The 27837-nt window shown below is 40.9% G+C and overlaps 1 protein-coding gene across 1 annotated transcript in view; it reads left to right on the forward strand.

Annotated features, from left to right (window-relative positions):
- Nucleotides 1-11034: 11034 nt before the first annotated feature.
- The window catches only part of LOC124135428 (SCO-spondin-like), an 87443-nt gene continuing 70640 nt past the window's right edge, over nucleotides 11035-27837 (forward strand). Inside the window, exons 1-7 of the mRNA XM_048385996.1 lie at nucleotides 11035-11213; nucleotides 12437-12697; nucleotides 12930-13179; nucleotides 13355-13552; nucleotides 15336-15518; nucleotides 15877-16056; nucleotides 22046-22219. Coding sequence (XP_048241953.1) covers nucleotides 13089-13179; nucleotides 13355-13552; nucleotides 15336-15518; nucleotides 15877-16056; nucleotides 22046-22219 — 826 coding nt within the window. The 5' untranslated portion in view covers nucleotides 11035-11213; nucleotides 12437-12697; nucleotides 12930-13088. The remainder of the gene's footprint in view (nucleotides 11214-12436; nucleotides 12698-12929; nucleotides 13180-13354; nucleotides 13553-15335; nucleotides 15519-15876; nucleotides 16057-22045; nucleotides 22220-27837) is intronic.

Raw genomic sequence — 27837 nt, forward strand, 5'->3', positions numbered from 1 at the left:
AAACATGTGTAACTTGTAGAAGAAATTAATACAAAGAATGGAGACAATACTCACTGTTGTAAGTGATTACGTTACTAACTGAGTTTATAGTGAGTGAGTGAGTGAGTTGGGTTTAACGACGCTTTAAACAGTATTCCAGTTATATCACGGCGTGTCAGCTTAATGTGGGAGGAAAGCCCGAAGTGATGCAGGTCTGAGACGTTTACCACTTCTGTGAAACCAACGACCACGGGTATGCTGCTGACAAACGTACAAACATAATCGGGGAGAACCGGGATTCGAAACCACAATCATAGGTTTCTGGCGTGCCCAAGGGACGCAACTCTGCACAGCGAATCGCGGCGCCTTAGACGACTGGGACACCCGTGCCCCGACTGAGTTTATAATAACATGTTGATATTTGCAGCATATGCACACGCTGACCTCGCAGTGAAACCTTTTAAACTAAAACTGGAAGTCGTTGTATGCTGTGTATGCGTAGTTTCAAGCAGCCAGACGTGGAACTGAAGCATGTTTATTGAGTGAAGTTAATGAGAGACAACGGTCAATTTACACATATGAATTACCCTTTTCTCTTTTCGTAACAGCATTCTTTAAAACACCAATAGGACATATACATTTGCCAGCGACATCAACGTCTTGAATTATAGGAAAAACAATAAATATACTATAAATATCGCCCGTACCAGGTTACTAATATTTGCCATGACTCAATCAAAGAGATACAAAGGCAAACGCATACAAAGGCAAGTCACTAGGAAGTCTACTTACCTATGGCATATATGTGTCCCTTCATGTATCACGCCATGAATCTCATCCCTGTTGGTATTCAGATGTCAAACTTGAGTGCATTTCAATTGGGTTTAAGTGAAGCGGCGCCTGTCAGACACACAAAGCTGCATACACTCGATCTAACCGGTTGTACACTGGTATAAATAATTTCAGTTGTGTCCCAAATTCAGGCGACATGCTTAATACCCGTGAAGAACCGGGGTAGATAGGTCTTCAGCAACCCTAGAATTGCTTTCCCGCAACCTGTGCTGGTCGAGGCGATCGCATCGTCAGGTTGGGTGACTTTGTTGACAGCGTTTTATGGTACACAGAATGAATCCATGGGGGTTCCCAATCACGAATAAATACAGAAGCGTTGTTTCTCATCATTTAGACCCTTTAAGCTTGAAGTTAGCGTTACAACATGCCCGTTCAAGGATATCCTCGCTACAACCCACCACACAGAACAAAACGAAGAAAGCACATCCAAACGATCGTATTACATCGAATCGACCCGTGTCCAGACTACAGTGACAGTCTATAGAAATCTATAAATTGAACTTGGTATCTATTTGACACATCTTTACAGTCACCACAACAGACGTTCACGTCGAGCATGCTGAGTATACATACGTTCATGTCACCTCTCCACCTCACCATATGTTCCTGTGGTACCCTTTTTCAGGGTAACAATTGACTTGCCTTTGCATGTGTTTGTGACGGGTGCTCCCGGTATGGAGGACACGCTCACATTTTGCGAACACTTGGTATCATCACTATTTGATAGTGTTTCATCAACACATGCTGAAGATATAGTCGGAATCGTACAATCGACACTGCGTTTGGCCGAGATTCCTCATGACTATGGAAATGTTTTTGTCGCTTTTATTTATTATATTTATGGATAACTAATATTCGTTTGTCACTTTTATTTATGTACCTTGGGTGTGTGTGTATAATGTTGTACTATACCTTTAGTTTTTTATTGTTCCTCGAGAACTATAAACACACATTACAGGTTTATGGCCTAAAATGAGTATTTTTTACATTAGGTATTCTCCAGATGTTATTGAATGGCATGTGGGGGCACGGGTGGCCCAGTCGTCTGAGGCGCCGCGATTCGCTGTGCTGAGTTGCGTCCCTGGGGCACGCCAGAAACCTATGATTGTGGTTTCGAATCCCGGTTCGCCCCGATTATGTTTGTAGGTTTGTCAGCAACATACCCGTGGTCGTGGGTTTCACCGAAGTGGTAAACGTCTGAGACCTGCATCACTTCGGGCTTTCCTCCCACATTAAGCTGACACGCCGCCATGTAACTTGAATATTGTTACAAGCGTCGTTAAACCCAACTCACTCACTCACTATTGAATAGCATGTATAATGTGTTATATGAACATTTGGTTGCATCGGTATGCGTCAATTCCTTTTTAAGATCACTTGACAGGTTCGACCTCTGCATCAACTTGTATCAACACCGCCTACATCAATTCTTTTTTTTTCTCGTATTTCTTATTGTCTTGTGATAAAACAAGGACTGGCCGGCTTCGATTCAGTATTCTATGTATGGTATGTATGTGATATCTATGCTAAACTGTGGTACGACATTTCAGTGGACTAGCTGTTTGAACTAGTACACGCAGCCACACACACATGTGCATGCACGCCGCTGTGTGTAATAATCATGAACGCCACTTTACCCATCCCGACACACTTCACCTCACCTCAGTCATGTTACTAGTAAAGAAGACAGAATACACCCTCCCAGCTACCTTAGGTCAGGGTCTTAAGGGACAATTTTTTTTACTATATTTAATGTCTGATTTAAAGGTGTGGTGGTGTGATTGTGTGGTGTTGCTAGTACGTTGCTCTGAGATGTAATCGTACAAAATGACACTAAAAGCATACTCCTTGGACTAAACGGATACCCTCAAAGACGTGTCAGAATGAAGATGCATGTACTCTACACAAGCATCCGTGGCAGAGTTCACGAAGAAGGGACAGGACTGTGAATCATGAGATATGGCCTCGTGGACTGCTTTGAACAAAATCTTTCTTTCACAACGCGATCATGACGGCTTTAGGTCGGAGGACATTGGGCGTAGGAGGCAAAATAACGGTGAAAAATACATGAATGGATCACTGATAATCGGTTTGAGACCAGGTGTTCGCGAAAAGGGTGAGCATGTCCTGCCCCACGGGAAGCACCTGCCACGCTCACAATGTGCATCGAAATACGTAGCCTGGCACCGTGCAGCAGTACTCCTGTATTGTGAGGGCGCGCCCTGTGAACAAACCAGGCAATCACGTGATGGACCAGAAAATCCAGTGAAACAATACCGATGAATTAGGGATTATAATTATAAGAGGCGACTAACGGGATCGGGTGGTTAGGCTCACTGACTTGGTTGGTGCACGTCATCGCATCATAATTGCGTAGATCGTGCTCATGATATCAATCACTGGATTGTCTGGTCCAGATTCGATTATTTACAGACCGCCGTCATATAGCTGGAATATTGCTGAGTGCGGCGTGAAAAAACCAACCAACCAACAGAAGGGATTAGTCTAAAACAACCAAACAAACATTTGAGCCAGGCGCCGTAATTTGTCCTCTACAAGGACAACATGTTCATAAATGCACCTTTGACTTTATGGAAAGACATAAACGATAGCGCACGAACATGATATATACATGGGTCACACCATCACGAAATATATTCAGAAAGTAAAAGCAGGACAACAGCGAAATCGCCATTGAACGTTCTTTCAAATGAAGTAACGTTCTTTCAACTGAAGTCACGTTATAGATTGAATACACTAACTGTTGTTGAATACTACCCAGTGATTTATTCACGCAGGGAAACGCATGAAACGCACTCAAATGCCCTATGTGAAGAATGATCGATCCCCAAAGACAACAGTTGTCGTGAGGAAAATAAGTATTTTAGGATCAATACGCGATCCATTGACAATCTAGTCATCTAGTCATCTAGTCATCTAGTGACACAACTGAACGTACGGTGTCGTTCTCATACTAAATAGACTGAAGTCGTAATCACGTAAAAGAACAGTGTACATCACACGGGCAGTTATAACGCATGGCTACATGAAATTGTATTTATCGTAACCGATGTCAAGCCATAACCATAATAACATGACTACTGAAAATAACTGCACGATATCCAACGTTATACCATACCAATTTTAAATGAATGATAAAAAGGTTTATTTGAAAGTTAGGGTCTCCTGTAAAATACATTCTTGTGTCATTTATCATAATGCATAATAACATTCATGTTCAAACCATAACACTTGATCAGACAGGTAAAGATATCGTGATTTGACAACCACGCCCATACCGTCCTTTCTCATGCTGCTTTCAGCAGAGATTTCTTATTAATATGGAAAGGGTTTTGTCGCTTTATTTGGAGAATAATGCAAACGCTACAGGGGACATAAAAAGGAGTAGTCAAGGTTAACATGCATACATTTCTTATAGATTATGTCTCTGGCTTTTCATATTTGCTTCGTCAAAAGTTTTTGCACAATTGTATGAACGCTGTTCTCTTGAAAAGTCAGAACCAACTAATATCCCGTAACTCAGTGGTAGTGCGTTGAATATCCGAGATTGCTATATAACACACAGCACACAGAAGACTCCCACAGTTGTGACTGTACGCTTTGCCATTGATTCACAGGGGAAATGTTCTTCCTTTAACGACTGGGCATCGAGGAGAAGGTAATTAATGTTCTTGATACGTTACGTCTTTCTCATAAAACATCTGGGGGCGGTCGGGTAGCCTCGCGGTTAAAGCGTTCGCTCGTCACCGCGAAGACCCGGGTTCGATTCCCCACATGGGTACAATGTGTGAAGCCCATAAGTAATTTCCTCTCGCGAGAATTTCGCGAAATTTTCTCGCCACTATTGCGTCACTAACGCGGAATTATCGCGCCACTTTTGAGACATTCACATGAAACTATTGCGCCACTATTGCGAAACACTTTCGCGCCATTAAAACATTAACGCCAATCCCACGAAACAGAAAACAGACAGTGATGACAACATTCGTTCACAGTATCACTGCAATCAACTGTCAACATGTACTGTCAATACTATTCCATTGAATCTGAGTTCTAAAATATGTTTACGAACAGCTTTTCTGAGTTTGTATCCTTAACATGTTTGTTTGCAATAAAAGCACCTACTTTTATTGTGGCTGGCGAACTAAATATGCATTGTTATCCTGCAGTGTTTATTGTAACTTTATTTCTGATGACGGAAAGTGGCAGCAAATTGAGGTGCTGTATAACGAGGACTGGTAGTTGCCTTAATTTGGAGTGACCTCCCCTGGTTGTTTGTAGTCCAAATTCCGTCCCTTGACAGCTTCATTAGCCTCCCAGTGGGAAAAGATCCGAGCTGACTTGTTGAGAGTTATCAATGTAAATGAATGTTTGACATATCGTGATGGTATTAGGCACTACTGATCGTGCTTCACTTCCCAATTCGTTCACTATTATCATACAACTATCACCAGAAACAAATATCTCTTACAATTCTTTAAATTTTAAGATATTGTTGAAATATCCATATTTATATATTTAGAAATTTTCATAGAATTTTCTGTTATGCTAGATAATCATGAGGCTTGCAACGTGGACGTTAACCACAGTGGGGGTGGCATTGTTGTGTATCACCTCTACTACATCACAGGGCACAAATGGTGAGTATACTGGGGAGCCGGGGAGGTGGAGAGGCTGTTCGATTGAGTGATGCTGTGGCCCTTTAGCATATTAGAATATAATCATAAAGGTGTCCACATTTGTCTTTCCTTAATATGCCTTGAATCGTATTCTTCAGGTGTGACCATTTTATTTATTTTAACAGGTTGCTCTGGGGCATACACAGCTTACTTTGTCGTAGATGGATCGGAGAGTATCAGTAACTCAAGTTTTGAGGAAGTTAAGATTGCGTTGATAGCGTTTGTTAATGAAAGTATCAGAAGCAACAGCAACACACGAGTTGGGGTCGTGGTATACAGCGATGATGTGTTTGCTGTCATCAACGCATCCTCTAACATCAACTTACTAACGAATAAAATTCGGGTGGTTGGACATCCGAGCTCGGGAACATTCACTCATGTTGGTATAAGGAGAGCAAAAGCTCTTTTAGACGCTGAAACTTCTGGTAACCCACACATCATGATTGTGATGACCGACGGTTTGTCAAACTATCCACAAGATACTAAAGATGCTGCTTTAGAGACGAAGAACTCTGGGATAAGAGTGTTTGCTGTTGGTGTAAATCCTTTGCTTAACTTCCCATCATCACCATACAAGAGACGTTATGAGCAGGAGTTGGTGGATATTGCCTCGGATAATTCAACAGCAATTCAAATCGAAGACTTCAGCAATTTACTCAATACTGTCCAAGATATTGTCCAAAGCTTGTGCCGTGACATTGGCAAGTATTTTAAACTTGAATGGAATTTATCAATTATTTGTCAATGAAAATACAGTAAACTACGTTTAAATCGGACACGCTTATAACGAACTGACAGATATAACGAGCTGTTCTATGTCCCGGCCATTTGCTGTATATATTTTAATCAAAATACATAACCAAAGAACTTAAACCAGTGGTTACTTTGAGTTGGTTTTTACCGTAGTTTACTGTAATACCAAGCACAAAAAATCACACATGTTATCAGATCTAAGGTATGACAGCGGTAAATAACACATCACAACTATGTATAACTGTGCTAAATCTTCATTTCGAGCTATTATGTTTCAGTGTCTGTCGTCAATCGCCCGGTCAGCATTACACGCTTGGTTAATAGCCCGGCATCATTCACAGTAGGCTTCAACCGACAACCAACAGGAGGCTCCTGGATAAAATTAACACCAAGTAGAATCGACTTGACTACTGATAACAGATTCCAAAAAACTGCCAACGGTTTAGAGAGGTCACTGGCCTTAGGCTCTGTAGTACTCTCAGATGGTGGAACATATACATATTCCGTTGGCAGCCTGAGTCCTCAAGCCATGTTAACTGTGTTCAGTAAGTTGAATAATAAAATCTTTGAATGCCAATTTAAAGTTGGATATGTAAAATAACGACATGATAGTATGAATCTTTTTTAAACAAATTTGATGATACATCCTTTTTGATTTTGAAGATTTATTTAGATTTTTTAGTGTATCTAAATAGTTTTTATCAAAGATGCATTCCAATATGTCAAACTGAACACCAATTTATCAATTAACCGCGCTCTCTTTTCAGCCCCTTTATCTAACGTCACAAGCAGCATTGGACAGAGCGTCATTTTTGAGACGCAGGTTACCCCAACCGAGGCAGCTGACGGCTTCTGGTTGAAAGATGGTGTACGTGTGGATACATTCAATTCGAAATATACCATCACGAAGACGGCTTTCGGACGAAGACTGGTTGTGAATAATGTTCAAAGTTCTGATCAAGGAGAATATACCTTTAATCTGAATAGTGTCACGACAAGAGGATTCCTGTCTGTCCGAGGTATATATTCCTATTTGTGAAAAGTGGAATGTACGTTTTGAAAAAGTTTCCATTTCAAATAAGCTTTATGAATTTTCGGAAGGATAAAAATATTTTAAAATGGATTGATACTGGATGTAAGATATAACTCCTCTCCACTCCATATCATGACCTAGGTCTTCAGAAACCCATGCTTACCGTAAAAGGCGACGATGCTTGTCGTAAGAGGCGACTAACGGGATAGGGTGGTCGGGCTCGCTGATTTGGTTGATGCATGTCATCTTATCCCAGTTGCGTGGATCGATGCTCATGATATCAATCACAGGATTGTCTGGTCGAGACTCGATTATTTACAGACCGCCGTCATATAGTTGGAATATTGCTGATGTCGGCGTTAAACAACAAACCAACCAACCATCATGGCCAACGTTAAAGGTCATTCAGACACACGATTTATACTTTTCATACTGCTTTACATTCCCACACATGTTGGGCCATGTGTTGTTTGAGGTCTGCATTCAGTTGACATGTTCATGTCATGTTTGTTTCAGCTGCAATTACAAATAACATGAGAGATGTAACTGTCCTTTCTGGCACAAGCCCACAATTGATAACATTTGTCGATCTTCCCGGTGTCACTAATGGCGTTTGGATGAGGGACGGAGTTGACCTGACAGGTGATAACAGGTATACGAAATATACAATCGGAGCTCTACAGTCACTGCCAATACCAAATGTGCAGACCTCTCAAGCGGGACTGTACAGTTATTCAGTTGATGGAGCAACCACACAGGCTACACTTACGGTGTTGGGTAAGATTTCGTGTTTTGCAATAAATGAAGATAATTAAAAAAATGTACACACTCACACTCTTTCGGTAATGTCTGTGTAAACAGAAGCGTAATAATGTTTTGGAATCATAGGTGTAACAGCACATACTTAAATCAACAACGCCTGAATTTATGTATTCAATCTTGTCTAAATTCTACTTCTATTTCAGGGCTAATGAATAATTTTACGAGGAGTGTGGGCGATTCTCAAAGCTTTCTTGTGAACGTATCTCCTGGTGCAACAGCTGGAGCTTGGTTTAGGAACGGCGTGCCGCTTACTAATGGTGCCAAGTATTCAATAACACAGAACATTGGTACTTTAAGACGCATGACTGTTCAAAATATCCAAACATCGGATTCCGGGGAGTATGTCTATGTGGTGAATGGCGTAGAGTCCAAGGCATACTTGACAGTGATTGGTATGTATTTTTACACCTTGTATATTACTAATGTCATGATATATTAAGTATAGTAATCTGAAATAATCGGGTAGTCCTTAACCTCCTTTGCGTTGTATATTTTATTATTACACGTTTTGACATTTGAGGGAAATATGACATTGATCTTAACGTAATTTCGTAATTGCTTGTACAGAAGCGGCAGTGAATGGGGGATTTTCTGAATGGGGTCAATGGACTGGTCCTTGTCCTGTCACATGTAGAGGTAGTGAACAAAAGACTCAGACCAGGAACCGACGGTGTGACAACCCGCCTCCATCAGGTGGTGGTGCAAACTGTGCTGGACCCTTGAGCGAGACAGTCAGAGTGAACTGTGGATTGATCGATTGTGCAAGTAAGTTCTTAGTCTTAGAGTCATAAAGATAATAAAAAAACATTCAATATATATTCACAACTTTATAAAACACCATATGGAAGAGAGTCAAGTGACGCTTGCTTAAGAAAATTGATCACAGTTACAACGTCGAAGACTAAGTGAGGGTTTTCACATGCCTTACTTTGGGCTTTCCTCTCACATCATGCCGTGATGTAACTGTAATCTCTGTTCAAAGCAGAGTTAAACCTCATTCACTCACTCACTCATTCACTCACTCGAATATTGTAAGGCGATTATTGTCTGTGCAAACCTGACCGGCCTTTCGTCCATGCACACCTTGGATGATATGCAAATAGTCTATATTTGTATTTATTCCCAAACGAAGTAGTTGTTTATTTATACTCTGTCACACTCATACACAATTGAACATACCATCAGCACTTATGCCATTAACTTGAGAGCTTTAGGCGATGTTGTAAACGGGACCTGCATCACCGATACCAGCTGTACATGGACTATACAAAACGGGGTCAACACCAATTCATTATTAGGTGCGTGCACCTCGAATTTTCAATGAAGCAAACACAGTTTCATAGTTACATTTCTGTTGCATTGTCTACATATTTGTTAAAAAAAGTAAGTTTATAACATCATCCTGTCTGAACATGTTTTGTTGGTGCGATGATTTATTGCATAAAGAGGGGGTTTGGTGAAAATTGTAATAAACACTATTGAGTCCATGACAAAAATGACTAGGACCAATACATCTAACTTTAATTTTGGTATTGCTATGATAAGTTGTTCTTTTCACATAAATATACACATATGTCATAGAAATCTCTGTTAAGTCATATTCAGATCCGTGAAGATTCGCTTTAGATTTGGCCTTCACTAGTCAATCGGGCGGTCAGGGTCGCTGACTTGGTTGATGCATGTCATCGTAACCCGATTGTATAGATCTATGCTCATGATGTCTACCACGAGGTTGTCTGGTCGAGACTCGTTTTGTACAGACCGCCGTCATATACATGTAGTTGGAATTTGCTGAGTGCGGCGTTAAACAACAAACCAACCAACCACCATGGCCAACGTCAAAGGTCATTCAGACACACGATTTATACTTTTCATACTGCTTTACATTCCCACACATGTTGGCCATGTGTTGTTTGAGGTCTGCATTCAGTTGACATGTTCATGTCATGTTTGTTTCAGCTGCAATTACAAATAACATGAGAGATGTAACTGTCCTTTCTGGCACAAGCCCACAATTGGCAACATTTGTCGATCCTCCCGGTGTCACTAATGGCGTTTGGAGGAGGGAAGGAGTTGACCTGACAGGTGATAACAGGTATACGAAAAATACAATCGGATCTCTACAGTCACTGACAATACCAAATGTGCAGACCTCTCAAGCGGGACAGTATCGTTATTCAGTTGATGGCGCAACCACACAGGCTACACTTACGGTGTTAGGTAAGATGTCGTGTTTTGCAATAAATGAAGATAATAAAACAAATGTACACACTCACACTCTTTCGGTAATGTCTGTGTAAAAAGAAGCGTAATAATGTTTTGGAATCATACGTGTAACAGCACATACTCATATCAACACTCAGTGTTGAAGCTGATATAAGACGATCATTTTCAAAAACGTCTGAATTTATGTATTCAATCTTGTCTAAATTCTACTGCTATCTCGTTTCAGGACGAATGGATAATTTGTCGAGGAGTGTGGGCGGTTCTCAAAGCTTTCTTGTGAACGTATCCCCTGGTGCAACAGCTGGAGCTTGGTTTAGGAACGGCGTGCCGCTTACTAGTGGTGCCAAGTATTCAATTACACAGAACACTGGTACTTTAAGACGCATGACTGTTTAAAATATCCAAACATCGGATTCCGGGGAGTATGTCTATGTGGTGAATGGCGTAGAGTCCAAGGGATACTTGACAGTGATAGGTATGTATTTTTACACCTTGTATATTACTAATGTCATGACATATTAAGTGTAGTAATCTGAAATAATCGGGTAGTCCTTAACTTCTTTTGCGTCGTATATGTTATTATTACACGTTTTGACATTTGAGAGAAATATGACATTGATCTTAACGTAATTTCGTAATTGCTTATACAGAAACGGCAGTGAATGGGGGATATTCTGAATGGAGTCAATGGACTGGTCCTTGTCCTGCCACATGTGGAAGTAGCGCAGAAAAGACTCAGACCAGGAACCGACGGTGTGACAACCCGCCTCCATCAGGTGGTGGCGCAAACTGTGCTGGACCCTTGAGCGAGACAGTCAGAGTGAACTGTGGATTGATCGATTGTGCAAGTAAGTTCCCCTTTGTATTTAGTCTTAGAGTCATAAAGATAATAAAAAAAACATTCAATAAATATTCACAACTTTATAAATACCATATGGAAGAGTGTCAAGTGACGCTTGCTTAAGAAAATTGATCACAGTTACAACGTCGAAGACTAAGTGAGGGTTTTCACATGCCTTACTTTGGGCTTTCCTCTCACATCATGGTGTAACTGTAATCCTGTTCAAAGCGGGGTTACACCTCACTCACTCACTCACTCACTCACTAATTCACTCACTCGAATATTGTAAGGCGATTATTGTCTGTGCAAACCTGACCGGCCTTTCGCCAATGCACACCTTGGATGATATGCAAATGGTCTATATTTGTATTTATTCCCAAACGAAGTAGCCTTTTGTTTATACTCTGTCACACTCATACACAATTGAACATACCATCAGCACTTACGCCATTAACATGAAAGCTTTGGGCGATGTGGTAAACGGGACCTGCATTACCGATACCAGCTGTACATGGACTATACAAAACGGAGTCAACACCAATTCATTACTTGGTGTGTGAACCTCGAATTTTAAATGAAGCCTACACAGTTTCATAGTTACATTTCTGTTGCATTGTCTACATATTTGTTAAAACATTAGCTTATAGCATCATCCTGTCTGAACATGTTTTGTTGGTGCGATGATTTATTGCATAAAGAAGGGGTTTGGTGAAAATTGTAATACACACTTTTGAACCCATGATAAAAATGACTAGGACCGATATATCTAACTTTAATTTTGGTATTGCTATGATAAGTTGTTCTTTTCACATAAATATACACATTTGTCATAGAAACCTATGTCAAGTCATATTATTTTTAATTAATATTCAGATCCGTGAAGATTCGCTTTAGAATTGGCCTTCAGTAGTCAATCGGGCGGTCAGACTCGCTGACTTGGTTGATGCATGTCATCGTATCCCGATTGTATAGATCTATGCTTTTGATGTCTATCACGAGGTTGTCTGGTCGAGACTCGATTTTGTACAGACCGCCGTCATATACATGTAGTTGGAATATTGCTGAGTGCGGCGTTCAACAACAAACCAACCAACCATCATGGCCAACGTAAAAGGTCATTCAGACACACGATTTATATTTTTCATACTGCTTTACATTCCCACACATGTTGGGCCATGTGTTGTTTGAGGTCCGCATTCAGTTGATATGTTCATGTCATGTTTGTTTCAGCTGCTATTATAAATAACATGAGAGATGTAACTGTCCTTTCTGGCACAAACCCACAATTGGCAACATTTGTCAATCCTCCAGGTGTCACTAATGGCGTTTGGAGGAGGGAAGGAGTTGACCTGACAGGTGATAACAGGTATACGAAAAATACAATCGGATCTCTACAGTCACTGACAATACCAAATGTGCAGACCTCTCAAGCAGGACAGTACAGTTATTCAGTTGATGGAGCAACCACACAGGCTACACTTACGGTGTTAGGTAAGATGTCGTGTTTTGCAATAAATGAAGATAATAAAACAAATGTACACACTCACACTCTTTCGGTAATGTCTGTGTAAAAAGAAGCGTAATAATGTTTTGGAATCATACGTGTAACAGCACATACTCATATCAACACTCCGTGTTGAAGCTGATATTAGACGATCATTTTCAATAACGCCTGAATTTATGTATTCAATCTTGTCTAAATTCTACTGCTATCTCGTTTCAGGACGAATGGATAATTTGTCGAGGAGTGTGGGCGGTTCTCAAAGCTTTCTTGTGAACGTATCCCCTGGTGCAACAGCTGGAGCTTGGTTTAGGAACGGCGTGCCGCTTACTAGTGGTGCCAAGTTATTCAATTACACAGAACACTGGTACTTTAAGACGAATGACTGTTCAAAATATCCAAACATCGGATTCCGGGGAGTATGTCTATGTGGTGAATGGCGTAGAGTCCAAGGGATACTTGACAGTGATAGGTATGTATTTTTACACCTTGTATATTACTAATGTCATGACATATTAAGTGTAGTAATCTGAAATAATTGGGTAGTCCTTAACTTCATTTGCGTCGTATATGTTATTATTACACGTTTTGACATTTGAGAGAAATATGACATTGATCTTAACGTAATTTCGTAATTGCTTATACAGAAACGGCAGTGAATGGGGGATTTTCTGAATGGAGTCAATGGACTGGTCCTTGTCCTGTCACATGTGGAAGTAGCGCAGAAAAGACTCAGACCAGGAACCGACGGTGTGACAACCCGCCTCCATCAGGTGGTGGCGCAAACTGTGCTGGACCCTTGAGCGAGACAGTCAGAGTGAACTGTGGATTGATCGATTGTGCAAGTAAGTTCCCCTTTGTATTTAGTCTTAGAGTCATAAAGATAATAAAAAAAACATTCAATAAATATTCACAACTTTATAAATACCATACGGAAGAGTGTCAAGTGACGCTTGCTTAAGAAAACTGATCACAGTTACAACGTCGAAGACTAAGTGAGGGTTTTCACATGCCTTACTTTGGGCTTTCCTCTCACATCATGGTGTAACTGTAATCCTGTTCAAAGCGGAGTTACACCTCACTCACTCACTCACTAATTCACTCACTCGAATATTGTAAGGCGATTATTGTCTGTGTCTTTCGCCAATGCACACCTTGGATGATATGCAAATAGTCTATATTTGTATTTATTCCCAAACGAAGTAGCCGTTTATTTATACTCTGTCACACTCATACACAATTGAACATGCCATCAGCACTTACGCCATTAACTTGAGAGCTTTGGGCGATGTGGTAAACGGGACCTGCATCACCGATACCAGCTGTACATGGACTATACAAAACGGAGTCAACACCAATTCATGTGAACCTCGAATTTTAAATGAAGCCTACACAGTTTCATAGTTACATTTCTGTTGCATTGTCTACATATTTGTTAAAAAATTAGTTTATAACATCATCCTGTCTGAATATGTATTGTTTGTGCGATGATTTATTGCATAAAGAAGGGGTTTGGTGAAAATTGTAATACACACTTTTGAGCCCATGATAAAAATGACTAGGACCGATATATCTAACTTTAATTTTGGTATTGCTATGATAAGTTGTTCTTTTCACATAAATATACACATTTGTAATAGAAACCTATGTCAAGTCATATTATTTTTAATTAATATTCAGACCCGTGAAGCTTCGCTTTAGAATTGGCCTTCAGTAGTCAATCGGGCGGTCAGACTCGCTGACTTGGTTGATGCATGTCATCGTATCCCGATTGTATAGATCTATGCTTTTGATGTCAACCACGAGGTTGTCTGGTCGAGACTCGATTTTGTACAGACCGCCGTCACATAGCTTGCATTTGTCAGTGTGCGGCGTCAAACAACAAAGAAATAAAGTAATGAATAATTATTTAAATGCAGTGTCAACGTGGAGTGAGTGAATGCTGTTGCAAGTCATAGGCACAGTTGGATAAACCAGTGATTTGTTGTGTGAGGGGACGATCTGCGCATTCTCTCACTAATTGATGTGTATTTTGTATGGTCCTCCCTTTAGCAGGCTAAGATATTTAGCAATTGCACACATACATTGGTATTATATGTAGTCGCTTTTTTTTGTTTAACGCCGCTCTCGGCAATATTCAAGCTGTATGACGGCGGTCTATAAATAATCGAGTCTGGACCAGACAATCCAGTGATTGACATCATGAGCATCGATCCACGCAATTATGATACGATGACATGCATCAACCAAGTCAGCGAGTCTGACCACCCGATCCCGTTAGTCGTCTCTTACGGCAAGCAGGGGTTGTTGAAGACCTATTCCAACCCGGATCTTCACGGGTCTTATATGTAGTGAATATTCATAGTAAAAGCATCAGCAGAATAATGGGTTTGCGTCTCAACGTCATTGTTGAATGACAATACATGTATGTTCTTCCGTCCGTTTTTTTCACCATTTCTACAGCAATGGAGGAATCTTAATATTACAGACCAACTCTAGCTACCATAATTCCTAGAATATATCTTACGGAAATGATGTACCATTGACTTACACAACACCGTGTGTCAAGTCTTCAACACATATTCTTCATATGTATGTAAATATATGCTACTCCTATTTATGTTTTAGTTGATGGTAGTTGGCAACCATGGCAGGGATGGACTGAAACTTGCCTCGCCACGTGTGGCGTGGATGTGAGAGGAATACAACAGAGGGAAAGAGGATGCAATGAACCTTCTCTAGGTGGAAGGCAGTGTTTCGGCGAAAGTCTTCAGACCAGATTTTCATTATGCACTGTACCATCATGCTCTGGTACGATGCTACATCACTACTCGTGTTTGGTACTCTATCCGTACAGTTACAACGAATACATATGGGTCCCTAAAAGTGATATCATTTACATAAAATCGTATCGTTTACAGAATGACAAAACGTTTAATCTCCCAGTATCTTTGAACGATTTATACTCCTTTTTCTCATCACTTACCACAATGCTGTTATAAATTATCTCCGTAGTATAAAGTAATCCACGGTAGTGTATCACTGATGTTGCTATCAGTGTTAATGCACAGTTTAGTATTAATACATAGTACATTTGACAGTCGATCACTTCGCCAGTGACCATCATGTTGCGACAGGCTCTTATAATATGTTGGACTCTACCTTGCAGTTGACGGTGGATTTACAGAGTGGACTTCTTGGAGCAACCCTCCTTGTGGTGTGACATGTAACCACCAAGCCACCAGAAGCAGGACCTGCACCAACCCAGCTCCACTGAATGGCGGCAGAAACTGCACAGGGCCGTATGATGAGATTCGTAATGTGAACTGTGGTCTCCCAGCGTGCCCAAGTAAGTCGTTGTTCTATTATGGACTGGTTGCAACTGACGATGGGTTCACAAATTCGAGTCAGTGGGGCCTGATGTCAAGATTATGTTGAACAGGTCAGGATCGTACGAAATTAAGGGTTATCATTGAAAGGTTTGCTGGTTGAATTTGATTCTTTTGTGAGGATGTAAAGTCCTTTGAAATAAGCTATAGGTTTTTTGACGGACAAAGACCTCTGTTTTGCATATCAAAATGTCTGCGATGTTCTCCCCAGTTACAAGTGTGATTCCCAGTGGACAGGCGGATAACTATGGTGACCGAGAGGGGACATCGCTTTCTCGTTCCATCGCTTTCTCGCTCTATCGCTTTCTCTCTTTCTCGCGGTTTAGCAATATCCCCTCTAGACCACTACAGGGGCCCCATGTGATCTCTGCTGCAATTGGGAGGTAATGTTGAACTTTTCTCACTATTTACTTAAAACATAATTTAACTGTAGAGACGTAGGTGGTTTTAAAACAATCCACAGATTTTTGCGAAAAATGTAATTGATTTTTTTATGGCCCTATTCAGTTGTATGTGACAATCACGCCGTGCAAATCTACAAATATATGTACTTGCATATAGTAATTTGATAGACACCACTGTGAGTGAGTGAGTGAGTGAGTGAGTGAGTGAGAATGGTTTCACATCGCTTTTAACAATAATCCAGTAATATCACGGGGAACACCAGAAATGGGCTTCACACATTGTACCCATGTGGGGAATCAAACTTGGTCTTCGGCTTGACGATCGAACGCTTTAACCACTCGGCTACCCCACTGCCCCCATCGCTGTGGCGTTACCACAGTTGATATGTGTACTTGTGTAAAATACACATATGGAGAGACATAATAATTAGTGTGGCCACATAGTTAATGTGTTTGTGTGTCCGACTCATTGTCTGTGTAAAAAGGTAGTAGATAACTACATAACTCACATCAGAACGCACAATTGTTAACCATACAGTTTAAATAGGTAGAGAATTGCTACATAAATATGTATATTCTTGCCTGAGCCTTTTCTATACTTGGATATCTAGTCTCTCCTGGCGGGAAAGTTAAACTTTATTTTACAAGCACTTATCATTAAATTTAATTCCTGAAGACAGTTTAATCGAAAGTCATTATAAGAAATATAAGAAAAATATTTACAACGCATTTCATTTCTATTGTCCAAGGAATGGGGTTACGGGTTAATGACGCTCACGAAAGTCGTATATGTACTATGAACAAAATGAAAATATGAACAGTGACCATCTGTATTCCGTGAATCTTGCTTATTTATTACACTACAAGAAAATATACAAGCTAAACGAGAAAACATTACGTGTGTATTTTGTAACATATTTATCTACTACAAAATCTAATCATAAGAGGCAAATAGCGGTGAGAATTATAGGAATGGATCACTAAATATTAGCAAAAAACGTTTTAATGTACGGCATTATGGGAAATATCGCTTTCTCGCTCTATCGCTTTCTCACTTTATCGCTCTATCGCTTTCTCACTTTATCGTTTTCTCGCTTTCTCGCTCTATCGCTTTCTCACTTTATCTCTTTCTCACTCTATCGCTTTCTCACTTTATCGCTTTCTAGCTCTATTGCTTTATCGCTTTCTCGCTTTTTCGCTTTCTCGATCTATTGCTTCCTCTAATGACTAACCATGGTCATATGAAAGAATCGGGTGTTCTTTAACTTCTTTTGAATAGTATGTACTGTAAATCTTGAAATTAACGTTAGAGTTAATTATAAATGGAAAAGAAGTAGCGTAGACTTAATTACCGTATTCGACGTAATAAGCTCCTAGGGCGCTCTCAAAATTAGAATATTATTTTGGTGAAAAAAGTTTAGTTGAAAGATAAATTTCGTGGTTTATGCTGACAGCCTGAAATGTTTATGTAAGACAGATATATTTTTCCAGAATTTAATTGCCCATAATTAAGTGTACATATAACGCACGAGTGCGTATTATAGGCGAATAAATAAGTCTTGTGTACATTAATCAATCGGAAGGGGTGCTTATTGGGATTGTTCACAAGCCAATATACACTGACGTCCAAAAGAAACTTTACCAGAGTTTGAAATCACTCTTGCTCAAAAACAACAAAACATACATGCATGAAGTAAAGTGTATTAAGAAGATCAATATATCAACATAATCAACACTGAAAATGACAATTATACCGCGACCGAGAATGACGTCAGAGCCCCCCCAAAGTTGGGTGTGGTACAAAACTCGAACTTTGAGAATCATGGACAATAGGCAGAGTACATAAACAATCGCTCACGTTCAATAACAAGTCATTAGTAGCGTGTGTGACCACCAAATGCCTCATTACACGCAAAAACTCTTCGACGCACAGAAAAAGTCAGTCGTCTGATGAGGTAACGTGGGATTTGACGCCATTCTTCTTGGAGGGCCAAGATCAGTTCTTGCCGGTTGGCTGGAGAGTGTGGTCGTTGTCGAACACGACGATCCATCTAGTCCCAGAGGTGTTCTGTGGGGGACCTGTCGGGTGAGCGTGCAGGCCACGGCAGGGCGTTGACGTTGTTGGCTGCGAGGAAGTTAGTGACAATTCTGGCTGTATGGGCACTTGCTTTGTCATGCTGATAAATGACACCACGTGGCTGCTGTTGGAAAAATGGTAGGACAACTGGACGAAGAATGTTATCCACGTAACGCTAAGCTGTCAAGTTTCCGTCAACGATGACCAGCGGTGTCCTCTCCTGCCCACAGATCCCTCCCCACACCATGACACTCCCTCCGCCATATGGTACGACCTCCTGCACGCAACACGCCGCCGTTCGTTCACCCCTTCGGCGGTAAACACGTTGTTTTCCATTAGCCCTAAACATACAGAATCGACTTTCGTCAGTGAAGACAACCCTCTGCCAGTCACGTCGTTGCCAACGTCGTACAGTCAATCGCAGACGTCAATGTTGCGCTGTCAATAGCTGTCCTCTGTATGGTCTAAAAGCCCTGATTCCATGAGCCCTGAGTCTCCTGTCGACTAAACCTGTGACCTAAGGCATTTGTCGCCGATGACGTCACTGTCAGGAAGCAATTTCGGAGGTGCAAGGTACGCAAGTACCGGTCATTATGGGGCGTGGTCATCCTGGGTCTGCCTGTTCTTGGCGCTGTCTGTCTGTAACGTTGCATCAAGTTGGTAACGGAAACCACGGGAGCAACCGAAGGTTCGTGCAATATGGACTTCCATCTGTAGCATACCCAAGGCTCGTTCACGTTGTTCGGCTGTGAGTCGTGGCATTTCTTTTGTGTTTTTTTTATCACTGTGGATGTCTGACTTGCCGTTGCAATCGTTTTAAACCCTTACCCGCACATGCATTTGCGGTTGTCCGTGGTGCCCGTGTTTTTCACTTTTTCGCGTGTTATCTCGCAAACATGTAACAGACGATTTACATTTTCTGCATACGCTATTGTTGTATTTAGGTTATGTGTTTTAGATAGACTTCATCGAAAAAAATTATACTTTGTCTGAAATTTATATTTTCAGTTGGTAAAGTTTCTTTTGGACGTCAGTTTATTAGCAAATATCGACGTGGCACTATATTAGAGCGGGGCGCTTATTATGTCGAATACGGTAATTATACTTTGCATTTATGTCTCAGAAATGACTGTTGATAAGACGGCCACACTGAACACTTTGAATAGCGGAAATACCAACTTGAATATAAAACCAATCAACTATCTATTTCCACATTATGGTTACTGAGAACAATATGTCATCCAAAAACTAGAAATTACATAATGGACATCCGGTAGTATTACCATTGCTTTGGTGATGACTTCCACTTTGATGACATCTCCTCCACAAACAGAATAAACATTGATATAAGCGTTGTTTTTAGGAAAACACTATTGCTTTTTAGGAAGTACGTACTACTCAGCGCTATTGAACGGTGTTATTTGCTATTTGTTTTTATAACTTGGCCGTGGGGCGGGGGATCCAATAGCTAAATAGGGCCATAAATCAATCAAATTCTTTCTTACGGAGAAATACGTGGATTGTTATAAAAGCACATATGTCTGTATTGTTAAATTATATTTAAGTAGATAGTGAGAAGATTTCAACATTCTGTCCATATGTGTTATTTGAAATGCGACTGGAAAAAGTCTCAGCTCTCTTTTATGATTAACCCCACCCCCCACCCCCCACATCAAAATCCATACTATAAAATTGCCTTACTGTCGCATTCCGAAAGGTGCTGAAGTGCGTATAAATGTTTTCGTAATGAGCAAAATCATTTGTCTAACTCAGATTTTATATCTCTGGTGGTTTGACTGGTATGCAGGATTCTAAAATGAAATTCTTATAAACGAATAATTCACCTTACGAAAATGTGTTTTATTTTCCTTGATTTAAACTCGAACTGTATTGCTTTTCGTACTCTTCAGTCAATGGTGGGGTAACACCTTGGGGAGACTGGTACCAGGTCTCAGACGTTTACTACTTCGGTGACACCCACGATCACGGGTATGGTGCTGACAAACCTAGAAACATAATTGGGGAGAACCGGGATTCGAACCCACAATCATAGGTTTCTGGCGTGCCCAAGGGACGCAACTCGGCACAGTGAATCGCGGCGCCTTAGACGATGAAAGCAAAGCAAGAAGCCAACACGACATTGTGTTTTGGGGGTGCATCCAATTTTTAAGAGTTTAGTTTCTTTTTAACGTCAGCTTATGTAACTGTACTTTGCGTGATTATACTTTAGTAGGAGGGTTTTATTCAAGGATAAAGGCCACATAGTCCAGAATTCGTTCACATACCTGTTATACACCATGTGCATATACACTAAAACATACACCAAAATCATATCTTTACATCTGTAATTTCACCGGAACAATTCTTCTGAAATATTTTTACAATAGATCTTTGGTGATTGACATCATGAGCGTCGGTCACAGCAATTGAGATACGATGACATACATCAACCAAGTCAGCGAGCCCCAACACTCGATCCCATTAGTCGCCTCTTACAACAGGCATAGTTGCCTTTTACGGCAAGCATGGGTAGCTGAAGACCTATCCTAACCCGGATCCTCATGGGTCCTGATCCATTGCCCTGCATAATAATGATATGAAGTTTAGCGCTATATCAATATCCTTATTATTATTGCTATACAGAGACAAATAAGTAAATGCAGCAAAGAGGGTTTGGGTGATCCTGGCACAGTCAGGCTGGTTAGGCTCATCATCAGCTCAGGGCCCTTGCCCCCTCTACACGCAGCCCAGACAGCGAATGGGACTTCACCCAGGAAGTGCTGCCATGTGGAACCCACCCTGGACTTTTCGAAAAATGTGAAGACTCCCCAACACTAAAGCCTTCTGCATTAGACAGATTGTCAGAAGGGCTGCATTCCTAGTAGCAAACCTAAGGCACCGAGAACAATGGGAAATCGGACAACTTCGTACTTGGGATGCAAGCGTGACATTTCCAAAGCGAGGTCCGCCATGTTTTTCCTTAATCTTGTCAATCACATTAGTGTCAAAAGGGACAGAACATTCAATGATGTAAATGGTTTGATTGGATATATGAAAAAGGACAAGATCAGGTTTGTTGGCCTGAACAGGTCCGAGGCTGTATACCGGTCTATTCCAAAGAGTTTTGTCCCTTTCATTTTCAATGACACCCTCTACATATTCGGGGTCGTCCCATGGATGGACCTCTGTGTCAAAACCACAAGCATGACGAAAACGGAAATGAAAAGATCTAGCGACTCGATCATGTCGCTTAAGATACCGTGTTTGTGCCAAAGCTGGGCATCCACTGACAATGTTTTGGGCCGTCTCATTATATTCATTGCAAAATCTACATTTCCTATTTAAATTTGATGCACAATCACACATTAACGGTTTCGAGTGGTCCTGAGCAGCAAACAGAAAAGCCAACAGACTTCATCAAAGCGAAGGATTATTGTAATTATTATTGTTGTTATTGTTATCATTCAGAGGGCAATTGGAGATTTTGGGAGGAATGGACAGAGACATGCTCAGCTACGTGCGGTTCTGGTGTCACGGAAATGAAATCCAGAACGAGAACCTGCTATGACCCATCCGGGACTGATTGTCCTGGACCAAGCAATCAGACAGAGGTGTCACGGTGTAGCCTCCAAGACTGCACAGGTAGGTTTAATCATTTACACACCCACATCCACACCCACACCCACACCCACACCCACACCAACACCCACACCCACACCCACACCCACACCCACACCCCTCACCAAACATCCCACACCCCACACCACCCCTATTGTGATGCAAAACAAACATAGATTTTAAAGGTAATTCATTACCTATAAGCAGCAGAATTTCTGCACTTTCAGACAGTATACTTTAATTCTAAATTAATATGTCACTTCACTGTCTGGTTGACAGGCCGGCGTCTCGCGGCACGAGTACTGCCGTGTTGCGCCTGTTTTGCCAAACGAGACTGGTTATTCTCTGACGATGACAAAATATATTTATCGAGGATTCAAAGAGCGCCACCATGCCTACATATCATTGCAACTGTACATGGTAAATATGAGGTTAACTAATTGCTCTTTCATTTCAGTGAATGGATCCGGCAAAATGGCATTTCAAACGCCGCTATTGGCAGTTGTCATCTTAACCAACCTCCTTGTCTATTAAGACAGGTGATAATCATGTTGATGCCAAAGGACACATAGAAACTCTCAAGGTCAAACTTGCACACCCGGGTCACCTATCCAGCCTTTGTCCACGGCCGTGACCTGTGTGCTGTGCACACCACAACGTGCCACCATGCGTCATATCTAAATAGCATGTCATCATACTCTTTTCTGTGAAAAAATGTTTTTTCATAAATATAGCGACAAAGTCCTTTCCATATCCAATAGAAATCGATAAAGTATATAGTACAGTTCCGACTATATCATGAGCATGTGTTTATTATGAATCACTCTCAAATTGTAATGATCCAAGTGTTCGCGATGAGGAGAATGTATCCTGCCCTACAGGTGGCACCCGTCACAAACACATACAAAGGCAAGTCAATTGTTCACCTGAAAAGTCAAATTAGGGAATTGCATCGGACATCATCTTTGTCACTGATGCGTGACACATTTTTTCCAGGACAACGATATTTCCAAAACAATAGGTGAAACCGAAGGACACACAATATGACAAACAATGTGTTCAATATGCTAGACATGTACGTACACATCGATTGTTTTAGAAACACGTAATTATGAAAATCCTGTTTCCATTTATAGCTTAATAACATTCACGCAAAATAGCTGTTATTGTGTTATTGTTTGTGTTTGATTGGCATTCTAACTGTTTGATTGGTATTCAAGAAGTTGGTGAGTAAATGAGAAAACATACAGCGTTATGGATAACAACTTCTGGTTTTTGCATTTTGCAACTTTTCAATATTTTGTTGTTGTATTTTGTTGCCTAAAACCACATCAGGATCCCAATCATAAATATTATTTAATATATTTGTAAAATACAGTCAAACCCTGTTGTTTCGAACTCTGAAGGTCTAATACCCGGTTGATAAATATTTATCACTATTTTAATCCGGATGTGTCGAACTGGATTTGTGGTTGTCACGAACTCAATTTATAACCATTAGAGTTACAAAGAAGCTCAAAGTTACTCTGGAAGTCGAACACAAAATGTGAGCACAAGTTAGATTGTTTGTTTATTCCAGCTATATGACAGCGGTCTCTAAATAATCGAGTCTGGACCAGACAATCCAGTGATTGACATCATCAGCATCGATCCAACGCAATTGAGATACGATGACATGCATCAACCAAGTCAGCGAGCCTGACCATCCGATCCCGTTAGTCGCCTGTTGCGACACGCATAGTCGCCTTTTACGACAATCACGGGCTGCTGAATATAGTATTCTACAAGTAAGAATAAGTATCACGTTAGAGTGAGTGAGTGAGAGAGTGAGTATGGTTTAACGCCGCTTTTAGCAATATTACAGCAATATCACGGCGGGGGACACAAGAAATGGGCTTCACACTTTGTACCCATGTCGGGAATCGAACCCGGGTCTTCGGCGTGACGAGCGAACGCTTTAACCACTAGGCTACCCGACCGCCCCTATCACGTTAGAATACGCATCAAGTACAATTACCTAAACCTGACATGGCGTCAAACCTCAAAGACAGGAGAGGCAGGAAGGCTTCTATGATCAAGTGCCATGACATGTCAGATTACTCAAGACGACTCAAGGAGGCTACTTCAGCTTTTTAATATGACGCGGGGCGGTCGGGTAGCCTAGTGGTTAAAGCGTTCGCTCGTCACGCCGAAGATCCGGGTTCGATTCCCTACATGGGTACAATGTGTTAAGCCCATTTCTAGTGTCCCCCGCCGTGATATTGCTGGAATATTGCTACAAGCGGCCTAAAACCATACTCACTCACTCACTTTAATATGACGGAAAGGCGAAACATGAGTTTTTGCTTTACCATGCAAACAAAACCCGCTAAACGTCTAGCGTCGACGACGTGAGTTTAGAATGAGTGGCTACTCCTATTCTCACTTTGACCTTCGTCCTTGACCATGACGTAATACACTGGAAAGGGTGACCTTTTACTTCTGCCCAGGTCATCCTAATTTCCCTTCCAAATACATTTTGACACGCCCAAATCAAGCACGCCCAACAATAAAGTCGATTAATCGCGGAGCCCCGGGGTACATCCACACAAGGTAGAAATCTTTACAATGCTCATGTGGCTACCACTTCAGGTTCCCTTGTCATTACCATTTTTGCATCTCGTTACACATCACGACCTCCAACTGACCTTCAAATGTAGGAATGTTTAACACTAAGTTCACCAGAGTATTCACGCAATGAGACATCTGTAGAAATCTGCTATAGCCTTCCGAGCATAAAGGGAATTTCTATCGGTTATAAACAGCCTGTTCAAATATTGAAAATGTTTGAATTTGTAATGATTCTCTCTTTATTATTCGTTTCGGGGGCACGGGTGGCCCAGTCGTCTAAGGCGCCGCGATTCGCTGTGCAGAGTTGCGTCCCAGGTTTTGTCGTTTTTATTTACATATCTGTGTTTTTCTGTTGTCATGTTCTTATATCGTTGCTTTACAGATTTGTTTGATACACGGAGCAAGAGGACTTAATAATTACTTTTATTAAATTGGATTCTCACCTACGTTAAATATTTATTAAAAACATTCCCTGTTCTTGTGTGTCTGAATATTTCTCTCATTCTTTAGCAACTCTAATAATGTCAGCAGTTAGAATTGCTGTAGATATTAGTGACCTATGAACCTTTAAAAAACTTGAACTGATATATGTTTAGATATCTTATAATACTAACGTGAACTGATTTCACTTCTATTTCTGATAATATATAGAAATAAGTACGAATGCACTTATATTGTTAAATTGAAGAACAACACTTCAACTGAACAATATATGACATCAACTGTCAGTGGAAATACTGCAAGAAGGGTCATATTTGAACATGGTCACGTGTTGATTCATTTGCCAGCATTTGTCACAGTTGAAAGTCTTGAATGGGGCACGTGCTTCGTTCTCGAATCCAGGAAACAGTGTTAGAAATAGGCAGATGTGAGGTGAAATTGGGTTTAACGTCGCGTCCAAGATTATTGCACTTATATAGCGACGTGCATGCACGTGTATGTGTGTGTGTGGCTGCTTGTACTAGTCCGGACTGATGCCGATTTATAGTGCTAGCTCACTGAGATACCATGCCGCAGTTTAACATGAATACCTCACTCAGACACAGTATACTGACTCCGAGCCGACCAGTCCTTGTTTTAGCCCCTTAATGCCGAGCGCCAGACAGGGTAACAACAAGTACAATCTTTTAACGTCTTTTTGTATGACGCGGCCCGGGATCGAACCCCGGACCTTCCGCTCTCCGGGCGGACGCTCTACCACAAGACCACGGAGGCGGTCGTTAGAAATAGGCAGAAAGCAGTTGATGAAACTAAAGTGCCAATGCAAGAGAATAAAACACCAGTCTAGATTGTCCTCCGAAACAGATTCCGTTTAGCGTAAAGGGCAAAACAGCGGTGAAAGTAATATGAATGGACCACTGAAAATCAAGACAAATTCAGCTCGCAGAAGAAAGGCCCAGAATCGCCCTCGTTATGCAGGTACACATGTACCCCACAGCCGTGAGGGTACACATATATCAGGCTCTTTGATGGAGTTTGGGGATGTCACCGCCAAGGCCCGAATATTGTCCCAGCACCTAAGTCAAATTAATGCCACTGACATTCAACACTGCTGCCTATAACAGTGAGTGAGTGAGTGAGTATGGTTTTACGCCGATTTTAGCAATATTCAAGCAATATCATGGCGGAGGACACCAGAAATGGGCTTCACACATTGTACCCATGTCGGGAATCGACGTGACGAGCGAACGCCTTAACCACTAGGCTACCCGACCGCCCCTGCCAATAACAAAACAACTGCCACGTGATACTATACCAAAGTGTCAGAAGTACATGTACAAGTACGGTAAACTGCAATGCCAGTGGAACAACATCCTTCAGTTCTTAAACTGAACGCCGTGATATGACTGGAATACTGTTAAAAGCGGCGTTAAACCCAACTCACACACTCACTCTTAAACTGAAACTTCTCTCTCAATATGTGATTTGTCACCACTGCTTTATCCTTTGTTGCAAAACAAGAAACGAATGTCAGACTTGCTTTGTCAGAATGTCTTTTTGGTTACTATATACATTTACAAAAATGTCGGTGACGTGAAATAACATGATATGTCCATGTTAAAGATGTCAAATCATATTTAATGAGGTGTTAGTTAAATTTATAAACATAGCATGTCACATGTTCCAGGAAGCAGTGTAGTAGATAGTTCTACTACATTTCTTCCTGGTACATGTGACATGCTATGTTTATAAATGTTTATTACTCATAAATGTTTGTAAAGCCCATGAACAGATATTACACACAATGCATTTATGTTACCTTCGTTGAAACCTTTTGTTAGATATTGCGTAAACTGGTTTGCAAGTCACGATCCAAGTTTATTTTAGGAAGGTGTTCATCAAAACCACCCACGCATAAGGAAACTCGGATCAAACACATTCAAAACCTGAATTGTGTGACCAACGAAAGCCATATAGGATCATGTTGTAACGGCGGTTGTTTCACCCGAATCCGTAGACTCATTTGAAGAAGCTATCCAACAAGGTGTCCCAGGTAAATATTGCTGACAACTGATTCCTGGTGTCGTATGATATACAAGACTCTTGAATATGAATGAACATGTACCTACATTGGCCTATATATTTGTAGTCTTTGAATGGCATTTAGAAGTGATACACATAAGGAAGAGAATTGATGGACGTCAACTTCTTTACTATAACGAAACATAACGTTTTGGAGTATATGCTTACTCCTTCACCGTTCACCTGATGAAGGAGTAAGCATATACTCTTAAACGTTGTGTTCCGTCATAATAAAGAAGTTGACATCCATAGATTCTCTTCCTCATATATATTTGTATTTGTCTAATGATTTTGTATTTTGACAGGCTAATGTTTAAGAAAGGACTGATCAGTATACGTAGTCGTTATTTATCGTACAATACAACACTGCAGGGAGAATATATCATGAGTGACGCAGACCCGAGTGGTTACTTCCTGCTGTGTTTTATTGTACGATAAACAACGACGACGAGTTGTCGAAGGATAAGTATTTATGGATGAACAACTTCTTTCTTACAATTAAGAGCGAC

Source organism: Haliotis rufescens, unplaced genomic scaffold (genome assembly GCF_023055435.1).
Source record: "Haliotis rufescens isolate VD_foot unplaced genomic scaffold, xgHalRufe1.0.p SCAF_6, whole genome shotgun sequence".
Taxonomy (NCBI): domain Eukaryota; kingdom Metazoa; phylum Mollusca; class Gastropoda; order Lepetellida; family Haliotidae; genus Haliotis; species Haliotis rufescens.